At 46.4% G+C, this 18,936-nt stretch overlaps 1 protein-coding gene across 4 annotated transcripts in view; it reads left to right on the top strand.

Annotated features, from left to right (window-relative positions):
• Positions 1–463: 463 nt before the first annotated feature.
• Positions 464–18,936, top strand: part of LOC130319812 (gastrula zinc finger protein XlCGF26.1-like) — a 49,936-nt gene continuing 31,463 nt past the window's right edge. The window contains exons 1-7 of one of the 4 annotated variants that reach the window (XM_056552984.1): positions 464–761; positions 1,363–1,542; positions 1,630–1,759; positions 4,265–4,362; positions 5,585–5,702; positions 10,676–10,789; positions 13,161–14,340. In XM_056552984.1, coding sequence (XP_056408959.1) covers positions 696–761; positions 1,363–1,542; positions 1,630–1,759; positions 4,265–4,362; positions 5,585–5,702; positions 10,676–10,789; positions 13,161–14,340 — 1,886 coding nt within the window. In that variant the 5' untranslated portion in view covers positions 464–695. Of the gene's footprint in view, positions 762–1,362; positions 1,543–1,629; positions 1,760–4,264; positions 4,363–5,584; positions 5,703–10,675; positions 10,790–13,160; positions 14,341–18,936 lie in introns of those variants that run through there. The other 3 variants (XM_056552979.1, XM_056552981.1, XM_056552983.1) reach the window with 3 other exon arrangements.

Below are 18,936 nucleotides of genomic sequence, written 5' to 3'. Positions count from 1 at the left end.
TTCGCACCGTACACTGTATATACACACGGCTCCACACCGTACACTGTATACACACACGGCTCCGCACCGTACACTGTATACACACACGGCTCCGCACCGTACACTGTATATACACACACGGCTCCGCACCGTACACTGTATACACACACAGCTCCGCACCGTACACTGTATACACACACGGCTCCGCACCGTACACTGTATACACACACGGCTCCGCACCGTACACTGTATACACACACGGCTCCGCACCGTACACTGTATATACACACGGCTCCGCACCGTACACTGTATATCAGATTGTCTCCCCTCATGTTTATGGATTCCTGGAAGGAGCGATCACATGGCCCAGCCTGACTCCTCCCACACACATGACCAGTCACATGGCCCAGCCTGACTCCTCCCACACACATGAGCGGTCACATGGCCCAGCATGACTTCTCCCACACACATGACCAGTCACATGGCCCAGCCTGACTCCTCCCACACACATGAGCGGTCACATGGCCATGACATCATCACAGGTCCTTCAGCCTCCAGGATGTAACATCTTGCTCCTGGTTATTGTGGGACTTGTAGTTCTTTATACACCTGTACACAATGCACACAGGGGCTTTATAGAGGGGACAGGACGCCCCCCGAATATATCCTGAAGAGAAGGAAAACTCCAGCGCCGTATATATAGGATCTATAGAGGAATGTCACCGACCACCGAGAGGATCCTAGAGCTCAGCCTGGAGATCATCTACCTGCTGACCGGAGAGGTGAGGGATTGTGGGAAATGGTCACATGACCTCTTATCTCTAGGGATAATACAGGACATGACCGGAGAGGTGAGGGATTGTGGGAAATGGTCACATGACCTCTTATCTCTAGGGATAATACAGGACATGACCGGAGAGGTGAGGGATTGTGGGAAATGGTCACATGACCTCTTATCTCTAGGGATAATACAGGACATGACCGGAGAGGTGAGGGATTGTGGGAAATGGTCACATGACCTCTTATCTCTAGGGATAATACAGGACATGACCGGAGAGGTGAGGGATTGTGGGAAATGGTCACATGACCTCTTATCTCTAGGGATAATACAGGACATGACCGGAGAGGTGAGGGATTGTGGGAAATGGTCACATGACCTCTTATCTCTAGGGATAATACAGGACATGACCGGAGAGGTGAGGGATTGTGGGAAATGGTCACATGACCTCTTATCTCTAGGGATAATACAGGACATGACCGGAGAGGTGAGGGATTGTGGGAAATGGTCACATGACCTCTTATCTCTAGGGATAATACAGGACATGACCGGAGAGGTGAGGGGTCTGTATATAGGGATATTTATCGGGGTCTCTCCATACTCAGGATTACACAGTAGTGAAGAAGACATCTGGAGAGTGTGTGGCCCCCAGCAGGTCAGGAGGATGGAGCAGGGCCCGGGGCCCCATCACGGAGCCTCCACCTCCCTCACTGATACCTGAGAGGAACAATGAGCAGAAGATCCTAGAACTCACCCACAAGATGATGGAGCTGCTGACTGGAGAGGTGAGCGCTGCTGGGAATGCTGGGACATTATACAGGAACACAAGGGATGATGGGTCTGGATGATGACTGGATCATTGTGTGTGTCAGGTTCCTATAAGGTGTCAGGATGTCACTGTCTATTTCTCCATGGAGGAGTGGGAGTATATAGAAGGACACAAGGATCTGTACCAGGACATAGTCATGATGGAGGACCACCGGCCCCGAACATCACCACCGGGTAAGATATATTTATTATAGACCACCGGCCCCCAACATCACCACCGGGTAAGATATATTTATTATAGACCACCGGCCCCGAACATCACCACCGGGTAAGATATATTTATTATACACCACCGGCCCCGAACATCACCACCGGGTAAGATATATTTATTATAGACCACCGGCCCCGAACATCACCACCGGGTAAGATATATTTATTATAGACCACCGGCCCCGAACATCACCACCGGGTAAGATATATTTATTATAGACCACCGGCCCCCAACATCACCACTGGGTAAGATATATTTATTATAGACCACCGACCCCCAACATCACCACCGGGTAAGATATATTTATTATAGACCACCGGCCCCGAACATCACCACCGGGTAAGATATATTTATTATAGACCACCGGCCCCGAACATCACCACCGGGTAAGATATATTTATTATACACCACCGGCCCCGAACATCACCACCGGGTAAGATATATTTATTATAGACCACCGGCCCCCAACATCACCACTGGGTAAGATATATTTATTATAGACCACCGGCCCCGAACATCACCACTGGGTAAGATATATTTATTATAGACCACCACCCCAGAACATCACCACTGGGTAAGATATATTTATTATACACCACCGGCCCCGAACATCACCACTGGGTAAGATATTTATTATAGACCACCGGCCCCGAACATCGCCACTGGGTAAGATATATTTATTATAGACCCCCGGCCCCGAACATCACCACTGGGTAAGATATATTTATTATAGACCCCCGGCCCCCAACATCACCACTGGGTAAGATATATTTATTATAGACCACCGGCCCCTGACATCATCACTGGGTAAGATATATTTATTATAGACCACCGGCCCCCAACATCATCACCGGGTAAGATATATTTATTATAGACCACCGGCCCCGAACATCACCACTGGGTAAGATATATTTATTATAGACCACCGGCCCCGAACATCACCACTGGGTAAGATATATTTATTATAGACCACCGGCCCCGAACATCACCACTGGGTAAGATATATTTATTATAGACCACCGGCCCCGAACATCACCACCGGGTAAGATATATTTATTATAGACCACCGGCCCCCAACATCACCACTGGGTAAGATATATTTATTATAGACCACCGGCCCCTGACATCATCACTGGGTAAGATATATTTATTATAGACCACCGGCCCCGAACATCACCACTGGGTAAGATATATTTATTATAGACCACCGGCCCCGAACATCACCACCGGGTAAGATATATTTATTATAGACCACCGGCCCCCAACATCACCACTGGGTAAGATATATTTATTATAGACCACCGGCCCCCAACATCACCACTGGGTAAGATATATTTATTATAGACCACCGGCCCCCAACATCACCACTGGGTAAGATATATTTATTATAGACCACCGGCCCCGAACATCACCACCGGGTAAGATATATTTATTATACACCACCGGCCCCGAACATCACTACTGGGTAAGATATATTTATTATAGACCACCGGCCCCAACATCACCACTGGGTAAGATATATTTATTATAGACCACCGGCCCCCAACATCACCACTGGGTAAGATATATTTATTATAGACCACCGGCCCCGAACATCACCACCGGGTAAGATATATTTATTATAGACCACCGGCCCCCAACATCACCACTGGGTAAGATATATTTATTATAGACCACCGGCCCCTGACATCATCACTGGGTAAGATATATTTATTATAGACCACCGGCCCCGAACATCACCACTGGGTAAGATATATTTATTATAGACCACCGGCCCCGAACATCACCACCGGGTAAGATATATTTATTATAGACCACCGGCCCCCAACATCACCACTGGGTAAGATATATTTATTATAGACCACCGGCCCCCAACATCACCACTGGGTAAGATATATTTATTATAGACCACCGGCCCCCAACATCACCACTGGGTAAGATATATTTATTATAGACCACCGGCCCCGAACATCACCACCGGGTAAGATATATTTATTATACACCACCGGCCCCGAACATCACTACTGGGTAAGATATATTTATTATAGACCACCGGCCCCAACATCACCACTGGGTAAGATATATTTATTATAGACCACCGGCCCCCAACATCACCACTGGGTAAGATATATTTATTATAGACCACCGGCCCCCAACATCACCACTGGGTAAGATATATTTATTATAGACCACCGGCCCCCAACATCACCACTGGGTAAGATATATTTATTATAGACCACCGGCCCCCAACATCACCACTGGGTAAGATATATTTATTATAGACCACCGGCCCCGAACATCACCACCGGGTAAGATATATTTATTATACACCACCGGCCCCGAACATCACTACTGGGTAAGAGGAGCCTCTCATTGATGGTAAAGGAGAGAGTAGTATTGGGGGTCCCTAGATCCCCCATCATCTGATCATCTACACAATGTATTCAGTCACTGTGTGTCTCCTACAGATGGATCCAGGAAGAGGAACCCATCAGAGAGATGTCCTGCTCCTCTGGATTCCCAGGACTGTGCAGGGGGAGAGGATAATGTCCTACAGGATGATCAGGTAGATGGAGAGGACAATGTCCTACAGGATGATCAGGTAGACGGAGAGGACAATGTCCTACAGGATGATCAGGTAGATGGAGAGAACAATGTCCTACAGGATGATCAGGTAGATGGAGAGGACAATGTCCTACAGAATGATCAGGTAGATGGAGAGGACAATGTCCTACAGGATGATCAGGTAGATGGAGAGGACAATGTCCTACAGGATGATCAGGTAGAGAGGACAATGTCCTACAGGATGATCAGGTAGATGGAGAGGACAATGTCCTACAGGATGATCAGGTAGATGGAGAGGACAAGGTCCTACAGGATGATCAGGTAGAGAGGACAATGTCCTACAGGATGATCAGGTAGATGGAGAGGACAATGTCCTACAGGATGATCAGGTAGATGGAGAGGACATTGTCCTACAGGATGATCAGGTAGATGGAGATGACAATGTTCTACAGGATGATCAGGTAGATGGAGAGTACAATGTCCTACAGGATGATCAGGTAGATGGAGAGGACAGTGTCCTACGGAATGATCAGGTAGATGGAGAGGACAATGTCCTACAGGATGATCAGGTAGATGGAGAGGACAAGGTCCTACAGGATGATCAGGTAGATGGAGAGGACAATGTCCTACAGGATGATCAGGTAGACGGAGAGGACAATGTCCTACAGGATGATCAGGTAGATGGAGAGAACAATGTCCTACAGGATGATCAGGTAGATGGAGAGGACAATGTCCTACAGAATGATCAGGTAGATGGAGAGGACAATGTCCTACAGGATGATCAGGTAGATGGAGAGGACAATGTCCTACAGGATGATCAGGTAGAGAGGACAATGTCCTACAGGATGATCAGGTAGATGGAGAGGACAATGTCCTACAGGATGATCAGGTAGATGGAGATGACAATGTCCTACAGGATGATCAGGTAGAGAGGACAATGTCCTACAGGATGATCAGGTAGAGAGGACAATGTCCTACAGAATGATCAGGTAGAGGGAGAGGACAATGTCCTACAGGATGATCAGGTAGATGGAGAGGACAATGTCCTACAGGATGATCAGGTAGAGAGGACAATGTCCTACAGGATGATCAGGTAGAGAGGACAATGTCCTACAGGATGATCAGGTAGATGGTCGGGGCTGTCATGGACGATTTGTGTCATTATCTTCTTGTTTCTATAAATCTGAATTATTATTGATTATTTGGTTCATTTTTTGGATCAGGATGAAAATCTCCCAGACTTTAAAATTGAAGTTATTGAGGAGGAGGAAGAAGAAGAAATGGATGTGAGGAGGGATCGGGCGTGTAAGGAAGAGGACATTCCTACTGATATTAGTCCAGGTGAGTAATAGAAAGGAAGTACCCAGAGGAATGTGATGCTCCTCCTCCTCCCTCTCTATCTATACCTTATAAGATATCTGCTGGGCTGGAGTGTCTGGGCCGGTGGAGATCACAGGAGATCCTCACATTGTAACATATAAGCGACTTCCTACATCTGCACATGAAACCAGGGATGAGCAGCTTCCTCCATTGCCACATAAAAAAACCAAGGACAAGAGGCTTCCTTCATTGGCGCTTAAAAAACAAGGGATGAGCGTCTCCTCCATCTGCACATGACACCAGGGAGGAGCGTCTCCTCCATCTGCACATGGAACAAGGGACGAGCGTCTCCTCCATCTGCACATGGAACAAGGGACGAGCGTCTCCTCCATCTGCACATGAAACAAGGGACGAGCGTCTCCTCCATCTGCACATGAGACCAGGGACGAGCGTCTCCTCCATCTGCACATGAGACCAGGGAGGAGCGTCTCCTCCATCTGCACATGACACCAGGGACGAGCGTCTCCTCCATCTGCACATGGAACAAGGGACGAGCGTCTCCTCCATCTGCACATGAAACAAGGGACGAGCGTCTCCTCCATCTGCACATGAGACCAGGGACGAGCGGCTCCTCCATCTGCACATGAGACCAGGGATGAGCGGCTCCTCCATCTGCACATGAGACCAGGGACGAGCGTCTCCTCCATCTGCACATGACACCAGGGAGGAGCGTCTCCTCCATCTGCACATGAGATCAGGGACGAGCACCTCCTCCATCTGCACATGAGACCAGGGACGAGCATCTCCTCCATCTGCTCATGAGACCAGGGACGAGCGTCTCCTCCATCTGCACATGAGACCAGGGACGAGCATCTCCTCCATCTGCTCATGAGACCAGGGACGAGCACCTCCTCCATCTGCTCATGAGACCAGGGACGAGCATCTCCTCCATCTGCACATGAGACCAGGGAGGAGCGTCTCCTCCATCTGCACATGAAACAAGGGACGAGCGTCTCCTCCATCTGCACAAGAGACCAGGGACGAGCACCTCCTCCATCTGCTCATGAGACAAGGGACGAGCGGCTCCTCCATCTGCACATGAGACCAGGGACGAGCATCTCCTCCATCTGCACAAGAGACCAGGGATGAGCACCTCCTCCATCTGCACAAGAGACCAGGGACGAGCGGCTCCTCCATCTGCACATGAGACCAGGGACGAGCGGCTCCTCCATCTGCACAAGAGACCAGGGATGAGCATCTCCTCCATCTGCTCATGAGACCAGGGACGAGCGGCTCCTCCATCTGCACATGAGACCAGGGACGAGCGTCTCCTCCATCTGCACATGAGACCAGGGACGAGCACCTCCTCCATCTGCTCATGAGACCAGGGACGAGCGCCTCCTCCATCTGCACAAGAGACCAGGGATGAGCGGCTCCTCCATCTGCACATGAGATCAGGGACGAGCGCCTCCTCCATCTGCACAAGAGACCAGGGACGAGCGGCTCCTCCATCTGCATATGAGACCAGGGAAGAGCATCTCCTCCATCTGCACAAGAGACCAGGGAAGAGCACCTCCTCCATCTGCACAAGAGACCAGGGAAGAGCACCTCCTCCATCTGCACAAGAGACCAGGGATGAGCGGCTCCTCCATCTGCATATGAGACCAGGGACGAGCACCTCCTCCATCTGCACATGAGACCAGGGACGAGCGGCTCCTCCATCTGCACATGAGACCAGGGAAGAGCATCTCCTCCATCTGCACAAGAGACCAGGGAAGAGCACCTCCTCCATCTGCACAAGAGACCAGGGATGAGCGGCTCCTCCATCTGCACAAGAGACCAGGGATGAGCGGCTCCTCCATCTGCACATGAGACCAGGGACGAGCGGCTCCTCCATCTGCACATGAGACCAGGGAAGAGCATCTCCTCCATCTGCACAAGAGACCAGGGAAGAGCACCTCCTCCATCTGCACAAGAGACCAGGGACGAGCGGCTCCTCCATCTGCACATGAGACCAGGGACGAGCGGCTCCTCCATCTGCATATGAGACCAGGGACGAGCACCTCCTCCATCTGCACAAGAGACCAGGGACGAGCGCCTCCTCCATCTGCACAAGAGACCAGGGACGAGCGCCTCCTCCATCTGCACAAGAGACCAGGGATGAGCGGCTCCTCCATCTGCACATGAGACCAGGGACGAGCGGCTCCTCCATCTGCACAAGAGACCAGGGATGAGCATCTCCTCCATCTGCTCATGAGACCAGGGACGAGCACCTCCTCCATCTGCACAAGAGACCAGGGATGAGCGGCTCCTCCATCTGCACAAGAGACCAGGGATGAGCGGCTCCTCCATCTGCACAAGAGACCAGGGACGAGCGCCTCCTCCATCTGCACAAGAGACCAGGGACGAGCGGCTCCTCCATCTGCACAAGAGACCAGGGATGAGCATCTCCTCCATCTGCTCATGAGACCAGGGACGAGCATCTCCTCCATCTGCACATGAGATCAGGGACGAGCGGCTCCTCCATCTGCACAAGAGACCAGGGATGAGCGGCTCCTCCATCTGCACATGAGACCAGGGACGAGCGGCTCCTCCATCTGCACAAGAGACCAGGGATGAGCATCTCCTCCATCTGCTCATGAGACCAGGGACGAGCATCTCCTCCATCTGCACATGAGACCAGGGACGAGCGCCTCCTCCATCTGCACAAGAGACCAGGGATGAGCGGCTCCTCCATCTGCACATGAGATCAGGGACGAGCGGCTCCTCCATCTGCACAAGAGACCAGGGACGAGCGTCTCCTCCATCTGCACATGAGACCAGGGATGAGCGGCTCCTCCATCTGCACATGAGATCAGGGACGAGCGTCTCCTCCATCTGCACATGAGACCAGGGATGAGCGGCTCCTCCATCTGCACATGAGATCAGGGATGAGCATCTCCTCCATCTGCTCATGAGACCAGGGACGAGCGGCTCCTCCATCCGCTCTGATTCTCCTGAGCTCCAGTCTCTCCAAATTATTATGCAAATTATATTTCTCATTTCCCTAAATAATTGATGTAAATTACAGTCCCTATTATTCTCATCGTATCAACTATTAAGAGAACAATTCACATTGTATAGAACAAACCTCCTAATAACAGGGTTTTATTTAAACATAAAAACTTACAATGAACTGATCCAAATTATTACACAATAAGTTTCCAAACACTTTATAGGTTGTAAAGAAGTGAAAATTCTCATTTGATGTGTTTGCAGCATTTACTGGAAAGCGATTTCATCAAACTTTTAACAACATTTTTACAGGTCCCGTTACATTGTAACATAGGAGCCTTATTTGAGCAGCTTCACACGTCTTGTATCCATTGAACTTGTGAGTTTTTGGGCAGTTTCTTCTTGAATTTGTTTGTAAGATGTCAGAATAGCCTCCCAGAGCTGCTGTTTGGATGTAAACTGCCTCCCACCCGCATAAATCTTTAGATGCTCTAAATGTTCTCAATGGGATTGAGGTCGGGGGAGGATGGAGGCTACACCATGACTTTCTCTCCTTTTATCCCCATAGCAGCCATTGATGCAGAGGTTTTCTTTGCAGCATTAGTTGGTGCATTGTCATGCATGAAGATAATTTAATTACGGAAAGCATAGTTCTTCCTTCTGTACCAGGGAAGAAAGTGGTCAGTCAGAAACTCCACACACTTTGCAGAGGTCATCTTTACACCTTCCCTCTTCCCATGAGTCTGGCCCAAAGCATGACTCCACCACTGCCTTGCGGACGTCGCAGCCTTGTTGGAACAGGGTTGCCATCCACCAACCCTCCACTACTCCATCCATCTGGACCATCAGGGTTGCACGGCACTCATCAGTGAACAGGACTGTTTGAAAATTATTCTTCATGTATTTTTCTGCCCAATGCAGCTATTTCTGCTTGTGAGAAATGGTTAGTGGTGGCCGAATAGAAGGTTTATGCACAAGACTCTGGAGGACTCTATACCTTGATGTCAGTGGGACTCCAGAGGCACCAGCAGCTTCACATATCTGTTTGCTGCTATGTAATGGTATTTTATCAGCTGCTCTCTTGATCCGATCCATGGATCTGGCAGAAATCTTCCTCAATGTCCCTTTATCTGCACCAACCCGTCTGTGCTCTGAATCTGCCACAAATCTCTTAATAGTACGATGATCATGCTTACATTTTCGTGAAGTATCTAATGTTTTCATACCTCGTCGAAGGCGTTGAACTATTTCACTATTGCTGGATAATAGTGTCTGCTTAATAACATGAACATTCACCTTTAGTAGTTTTTCCTTAAATTGGGCTCAGCAATCTAATTATCACAGGTGTCCGTGATTGTTTTCAGTGATCAAAAGAGCCTGAGACACAATGTATCCATGAGTTACACTGAAAAACTATATATTTAATCTTTGTGACACTTATATAGAATTTGCATAATAATTTGGAACATGGTGTATATACCATCATTTTACTGAGACAGACCAACCCCGGAGACCACGGGGGATACAATAATATACTCCTTGTGATTCGCCGTGGGGTTCTGTACTCCTTGTACTTGGCCGTGTGGTTCTATACTCCTTGTGATTGGCCGTGTGGTTCTATACTCCTTGTGATTGGCCGTGGGGTTCTGTACTCCTTGTACTTGGCCGTGTGGTTCTATACTCCTTGTGATTGGCCGTGTGGTTCTATACTCCTTGTGATTGGCCGTGTGGTTCTATACTCCTTGTACTTGGCCGTGGGGTTCTGTACTCCTTGTGATTGGCCGTGTGGTTCTATACTCCTTGTGATTGGTCGTGTGGTTCTATACTTCTTGTGATTGGCCGTGTGGTTCCCAACGAACTGTGTAGACCGCTCTCCAGTACCGGCACCGTGTCTCCTGATGTGAATACTGTGCAGGCTCCATTAGGGTCACAAAACCAATTAATATGAATTGTTACTCGTTTATGTTCCTTATATTATAATTTATATTTCCTTTTTACAGGTCTGGACCCTCTGGTCTTTGCCCCTCATGGTCTCCAATCCAACCCCTCACCCAATGAGAACCGGGATCGGCACAACCTCATCACTTCGCTCTATGCTGCTTATCTCACATATGGTAATGTCTGCACTATAGATCCCATGTAAGATGTATTGGCCTCTTATTAACCCATCAATTCCCATATAATAGGACTGAGGAACATAAGAAAACATGATTACATTTACAATTACAACCATCAATACTACAAAAATGCTAAATAGGAGAATCCTTCATTGGGGCCGAGTTCTGCTGTCAGGACGGTAAATCCATCCAGATCCAGCCACAATTTATCTAGAATTACAATTTTAAATCCTTATGTCAATGATCACAGACCCCAAAACTAAAGGGACTCCATATTACTTCCATAGAATACTCTCATATAAAGGGGGGGGGGGGCAACCTGGGTAATTACCTAGGACCCCCATCCTTACAGGGGCCCCATAACATCTGCAGGACCAAAGTTGTTTTGCCACAATTTTGCCCAATTGTGGCAGAAAACAATAATGTGAGTGCGGCCCCAGAGCATAGTCTGCACAGAGCCCTAGAGCGGCACAAACACCCCTACCCCCCCTCTTCTTATACGGTCTGTACAACGAGATCGCACATAGTACTGAAAAAGTGTAAAATAGATAATGATAACATTCTACCTTCTTTGCCCATAACATTTTTTTAGCAAAACCCCCAAAACAACATATTTGGTATCGCTACAAAAATGTCCGCTATTAAAATGGATAAACAGAAAAAAAAGTTATAGGGTCAGAAGAGGAGGGGTTTATCTAAACTGAATTTTGGTACAAAAAGTTGTCATTTTTTCAATTTCCCCCACAAATATATTTGCTTTTCTGTACATTTAAATGGGCACTGTCATGAAAACAAAAAATTGATATGTTGTAGTACTTCAGTACTACAACATATCTCTAATATACTTTAATAAAAAAAAAGTGATTTTAAAACAGTTTAAAATCACTTTTAAATTCGGCCACTAGGGGTCGCCCTCCTAGTGGCCGAATGCATTCAGCAGTGACGTCACCACTGAATTTCGACTCGTTGAAGCCTGGCAACGAGTCGAAATTCAATCACTCCTGTGCTCGCTCCCGCCTGTCAATCAGACAGGCGGGAGCGAGCGCTTTGAAGGAAGAAGACGCGCGCAGGCTCGGGGACAAGGTAAAGTATTATGTTCACTGTATTATGTATACTGTTCACCTATACAGTATGCCTCCAGTTCCCCCACTACAACTCCCAGCATGCCCTGGGAGTTTTAGTGGGGAAGCCTGGAGGGACACTGTATAGGTGAACTGAGGGGGAGTGGGTTGAGCGGAGCGCCGGGGGGGGGGGGGGGGGGGGGGGGCTGCGCGCTGTGGAGGGAGTACTCTGGGTGAACTAAGAGGGAGGGGGAGTGAGTTGAGTGGCGCGACGGGCCGGGGGCGGGGGGGTTTGCGGGCTGCGCGGCGGGTGATGTGCTCCGGTGTTCACCTATACAGGGTGCCTCCAGTTGTTTCCCCACTACAACTCCCAGCATGCCCTGACAGCCAATAGATGTCAGGGCAAGCTGGGAGTTGCAGTGGGGAAAAAGCTGGAGGCACCCTGTATAGCTGAACTACGGGCGGAAGTGCCGTCCCCAGCAGGTATCAGTGACGTGGTGCCTGCTGGGGAAGTCTGCCTGGTAGTGACCACACTACCAGGCAGACAAAAAAGCATTTTTAATATGTAAAAAAAAAAAATTAAAGGCAGGGAGGGGGTTAGGGATAGATGGGTAATAGGCAGGGACAGAAAAGAAAAAAAGTGATGGTGGGAGCTACCCTTTAATGGTAAAATGAACGGCCATGTGGTGCCCCTGAATCCAATGTATGTGAATGGGATCATTTTGTAACCTTCAATTGATTTCTGATCGTGATAATTTGATCAGGTTACAGTCGCGGCCATTTTCAATTCTGAATTCAACCCCAGATTAGCTAAATGCAGCACGATTCATGGAGTGCAATATGGTGACTCTTAACTCCACCACCCATGGGGCCCCACTTAATTTAGTCCGGCCCCGCTCACATTGGGTACAAGCTTCATCAGGGGAGAGTGGAGCAAGGAGAGCTTCATCAGGGGTGAGTGGAGAGTGGAGCGAGAAGAGCTTCATCAGGAGAGAGTGAAGCAGGGAGAGCTACATCAGGGGAGAGTGGAGCAGGGAGAGCTACATCAGGGGAGAGTGGAGCAGGGAGAGCTTCATCAGGGGAGGTAAGATATACCAAAGCAGAGTGCAGCAGAGGCACTGGTCCTGACAAGCTGAGTATAGAACACTTATTTTATACCCCTTTAAACTCCAGCACCCCTGATATTATAATAAAATGGTCCTGACATCAGTTTGATAAATGCCCTGCACTCTTTATCTTATAAAGAAATGCTCTTGAAGCTTACTGTGCTCTTATTAGGAAATAAAGCTCTTCGCCTTTCTTTCTAGATGGTCACAGCAAAGACTTGGCACATTGCCTCTTTCCAACCACAGACCTTGAAGGAGACCAGAATAATATCCCATGTGCATATCCTGGAGAAAATAAATTCCTGTGTTCAGGATGTGGGAAGTTATTTCAACCTGAATTAAAGCAGAACACTCCCATAGAGGAGATCCAGCTTCAATGTTCAGAATGTAGCAAATGTTCTAACAAGAAGAAAGGTCCTTCTGAAGGTCATCAGACCCACACAGGAGAAAAGTCATTTTCATGTTTGGTGTGTGGGAAATGTTTTGTCAAGAAATCAACTCTAGTACAACATGAGAGAATCCACACAGGGGAGAAGTTGGTTTCATGTTCAGAATGTGGGAAATGTTTCACCAATAATTCAAGTCTAAATGAGCATGAAAAAATTCATAGAGGAGAGAAACCATTTTCATGTTCAGAATGTGGGAGATGTTTTATCCATAAATCAAAGCTGCTACTGCATCAGAGAACCCACACAGGAGATAAGCCATTTTTATGTTCTCAATGTGGAAAATGTTTTATCAACAAAAGTGGTCTAGTTGAGCATCATAAGATTCACACGGGGGAAAAGCCATTTTCATGTTCAGAATGTGGGAAATCTTTTACCCACAAAGCTTATCTTGTCAGACATCAGAGAAGTCACACGGGGGATAGGCCGTTAATATGTTTGGAATGTGGGAAATATTTTACTCAAAGGTCAGAACTTATTATTCATCAAAGAATCCACACAGGGGAGAAACCATTTACATGCTCTGAATGTGGAAAATGTTTTAGCATAAAATCACGTCTTGTATCACATCAGCGAATCCACACAGGAGAGAAGCCATTTTCATGTGCTGAGTGTGGAAAATCTTTTACTGATAAATCAAATCTTGCAAATCATAATAGAAGCCACACAGGGGAGAGGCCATTTTCATGTTTGGAATGTGGGAAATGTTTTTTCCGGAAATCAGATCTTACTGTTCATCAGAGAATCCACACAGGGGAGAAACCATTTTCATGTACAGAATGTGGGAAATGTTTTATCATAAAATCACATCTTGTTACACATCAGAGAATCCACACAGGAGAGAAGCCATTTTCATGTACAAAATGTGGGAAATGTTTTACTCACCAATCAGGTCTTATTATCCATCAAAAGGTTCACACAAAAAAGAAGCCACTGTCATGTTAGGACTATTTTTTGTATCAGAGAATTCACACAGAGGAGAAGCCGTTATCATGTTTGGCATTGAAAAATTAATTTACCCAGAAATCAGTTCATGTTACTTAACAGAGAATTCATCAGGAGGTGGAGGTTGTCCCTGATGTCTCACATAATAGGAGTCGTACATTATTATGGGAGCAGACATCTTGCCAGCATTTAGAAGAAAGCTTTACAGAAAGCTCCATGGACACAGACCACAATAGACAGGAGCTGGCCGGAATTGGAAATGTTATTGGTCATACCCTGTGACCTGTGCAGTGGTCATTCCACAGGGATGGGGAGGCTGAGCTCATATTGTCTTCTCTATCTACAGGGATGGGGAGGCTGAGCGCCTATCGTCTTCTCTACCTACAGGGAGGGGAGCCTGAGCTCCTATTGTCTTCTATCTACATGGAGGGGAGGCTGAGCTCCTATAGTCTTCTCTATCTCCTGTGTCACCTCTCACTGTAATGCTAAACTAATCACTACCCAGCAGCCTCCTCCTTAGTATCACAAATACAATAGGAAGTCTCTGCTTCAGATTTGTTACATTCATGATGATAATATATATGTATATGTGTTATTTGGTGTTGAGATTTACATTTAATAAAGTTAATTTATTTATTTTCTGTAGAGTATTACTAATAATACCAGTATACAATGAATATTATCACCATACTTTTACTGACCAAATCCTGTATACTGAGACCAATAATACCAGTATACTAGGAGGAATATTATCACCATACATATTACCATCACACTGTTACTGACCAAATCCTGAATACTGGCCAATATTACCAATAATACCAGTATACAGGGAGGAATATTATCACCATACACATTACCATCATACTGTAACTGACCAAATCCTGTATACTGACCAATATTACCAATAATACCAGTATACAAGGAGGAATATTATCACCATACATATTACTATCATACTGTTACTGACCAAATCCTGTATACTGAGACCAATATTACCAATAATACCAGTATACAAGGAGGAATATTATCATCACCATACATATTACCATCATACTGTTACTGACCAAATCCTGTATACTGAGACCAATATTACCAATAATACCAGTATACAGGGAGGAATATTATCACCATACTGTTACTGACCAAATCCTGTATACTGACCAATATTACCAATAATACCAGTATACAAGGAGGAATATTATCACCATACATATTACCATCATACTGTTACTGACCAAATCCTGTATACTGAGACCAATATTACCAATAATACCAGTATACAAGGAGGAATATTATCACCATACATATTACCATCACACTGTTACTGACCAAATCCTGAATACTGGCCAATATTACCAATAATACCAGTATACAGGGAGGAATATTATCACCATACTGTTACTGACCAAATCCTGTATACTGACCAATATTACCAATAATATCAGTATACAAGGAGGAATATTATCACCATACATATTACCATCACACTGTTACTGACCAAATCCTGTATACTGACCAATAATACCAGTATACAGGGAGGAATATTATCCCCATACATATTACCATCATACTGTTACTGACCAAATCCTGTAGACTGAGACGAAAATTACCAATAATACCAGTGTACAAGGAGAAATATTATCACCATATATATTACCATCATACTGTTACTGACCAAATCCTGTATACTGACCAATATTACCAATAATACCAGTTTACAAGGAGGAATATTATCCCCATACATATTACCATCATACTGTTGCTGACCAAATCCTGTATACTGAGACCAATATTACCAATAATACCAGTATACAAGAGGAATATTATCACCATATATATTACCATCATACTGTTACTGACCAAATCCTGTATACTGACCAATATTACCAATAATACCAGTATACAAGGAGGAATATTATCACCATACATATTACCATCATACTGTTACTGACCAAATCCTGTATACTGCGACCAATATTACCAATAATACCAGTATACAAGAGGAATATTATCACCATACTGATACTTACTACATCCTGTATACGGAGACAAATATTACCAATAATACCAGTATTCAAGGAGGAATATTATCACCATACATATTACCATCATACTGTTACTGACCAAATCCTGTATACTGAGACCAATAATACCAGTAAACAAGGAGGAATATTATCCCATACATATTACCATCATACTGTTACTGACCAAATCCTGTATACTGAGACCAATATTACAAATGATACCAGTATACAAGATGGAATATTATCACCACACATATTACCATCATACTGTTACTGACCAAATCCTGTATACTGAGACCAATATTACCCATAATACCAGTATACAAGGAGGAATATTATCCCCATACATATTACCATCATACTGGTACTGACCAAATCCTGTATACTGAGACCAATATTACCAATAATACCAGTATACAAGGAGGAATATTATCACCATACATATTACACCATCCTCTCTACTAGTGATCACACGATTCTCTCTACTGATGATCACATCATCCTCTTTACTGGTTATCACATCGTCCTCTCTACTGGTGATCACACCCTCCTCTACTGGTGATCACACCCTCCTCTCTACTGGTGATCACATCGTCCTCTCTACTGGTGATCACACCCTCCTCTCTACTGGTGATCACACCCTCCTCTCTACTGGTGATCACACCGTCCTCTCTACTGATGATCACACCATCCTCTCTACTGGTGATCACACCATCCTCTCTACTGGTGATCACACCGTCCTCTCTACTGGTGATCACATCCTCCTCTCTACCGGTGATCACACCCTCCTCTCTACTGGTGATCACATCCTCCTCTCTACTGGTGATCACATCCTCCTCTCTACTGGTGATCACATCCTCCTCTCTACTGGTGATCACATCCTCCTCTCTACTGGTGACCACATCCTCCTCTCTACTGGTGATCACCTCATCCTCTCTACCGGTGATCACACCCTCCTCTCTACTGGTGATCACACCATCCTCTCTACTGGTGATGACAACCTCCTCTCTACTAGTGATCACACCCTCCCCTCTACTGGTGATCACATCCTCCTCTTTACTGGTAATCACACCATCCTCTCTACTGGTGATCACATCCTCCTCTCTACTGGTAATCACACCATCCTCTCTACTGGTGATCACACCCTCCTCTCTACTGGTGATCACACCCTCCTCTCTACTGGTGATCACACCCTCCTCTTTACTGGTTATCACACCCTCCTCTTTACTGGTTATCACACCGTCCTCTCTACTGGTGATCACACCCTCCTCTCTACTGGTAATCACACCCTCCTCTCTACTGGTGATCACACCCTCCTCTCTACTGGTGATCACACCCTCCTCTCTACTGGTGATCACACCCTCCTCTCTACTGGTGATCACACCCTCCTCTCTACTGGTGATCACATCGTCCTCTCTACCGGTGATCACATCCTCCTCTCTACCGGTGATCACACCCTCCTCTCTACTGGTGATCACATCCTCCTCTCTACCGGTGATCACACCCTCCTCTCTACTGGTGATCACATCCTCCTCTCTACTGGTGATCACACCATCCTCTCTACTGGTGATCACATCCTCCTCTCTACTGGTGATCACATCCTCCTCTCTACTGGTGATCACATCCTCCTCTCTACTGGTGATCACATCCTCCTCTCTACCGGTGATCACCTCATCCTCTCTACCGGTGATCACATCCTCCTCTCTACTGGTGATCACATCATCCTCTCTACTGGTGATCACACCATCCTCTCTACTGGTGATCACACCCTCCCTGTCCTCTCTACTGGTGATCACACCCTCCTCTCTACTGGTGATCACACCCTCCTCTCTACTGGTGATCACATCCTCCTCTCTACCGGTGATCACACCATCCTCTCTACTGGTGATCACACCATCCTCTCTACTGGTGATCACACCCTCCCTGTCCTCTCTACTGGTGATCACACCCTCCTCTCTACTGGTGATCACACCGTCCTCTCTACTGGTGATCACACCCTCCCCTCTACTGGTGATCACACCATCCTCTCTACTGGTGATCACACCATCCTCTCTACTGGTGATCACACCCTCCCTGTCCTCTCTACTGATGATTAGTGTTGCTCGCGAATATTCGCAATTCGAATTTTAATCGCAAATATCGCATGTTTTTTTTGTTTCACAGTACACATCACAGTGATCATCCCTCTCTGCTTCCAGCTTGTGTGGTCTAAAGAAGGCTCTAATACTACTGTGTGAGACCGCTGGGCGAATATTCGCATATGCGAATATTCGCGAATATTGATCCCTCCCTTCTGCTGCTTCTATAAAGTTACACTGGTATACTTGCTATAAAGGTAATACATTTTCACATAGGCGAAAAAAAAATGGGAATATTACGAATATGCAAATTTAGCGGATATATGACGAATAATCGTCCATATATTCTCTAAATAGCGCGAATTCGAATATGGCCTATGCCGCTCAACAATACTGATGATCACACCCTCCTCTCTACTGGTGATCACACCCTCCTCTGTACTGGTGATCACACCCTCCTCTCTACTGGTGATCACACCCT

This window comes from Hyla sarda, unplaced genomic scaffold (assembly GCF_029499605.1).
Source record: "Hyla sarda isolate aHylSar1 unplaced genomic scaffold, aHylSar1.hap1 scaffold_217, whole genome shotgun sequence".
Classification (NCBI taxonomy): domain Eukaryota; kingdom Metazoa; phylum Chordata; class Amphibia; order Anura; family Hylidae; genus Hyla; species Hyla sarda.
The sequence above is the reverse complement of the archived record's forward strand: the minus strand, read 5'-3'. Positions and strand labels throughout refer to the sequence as shown.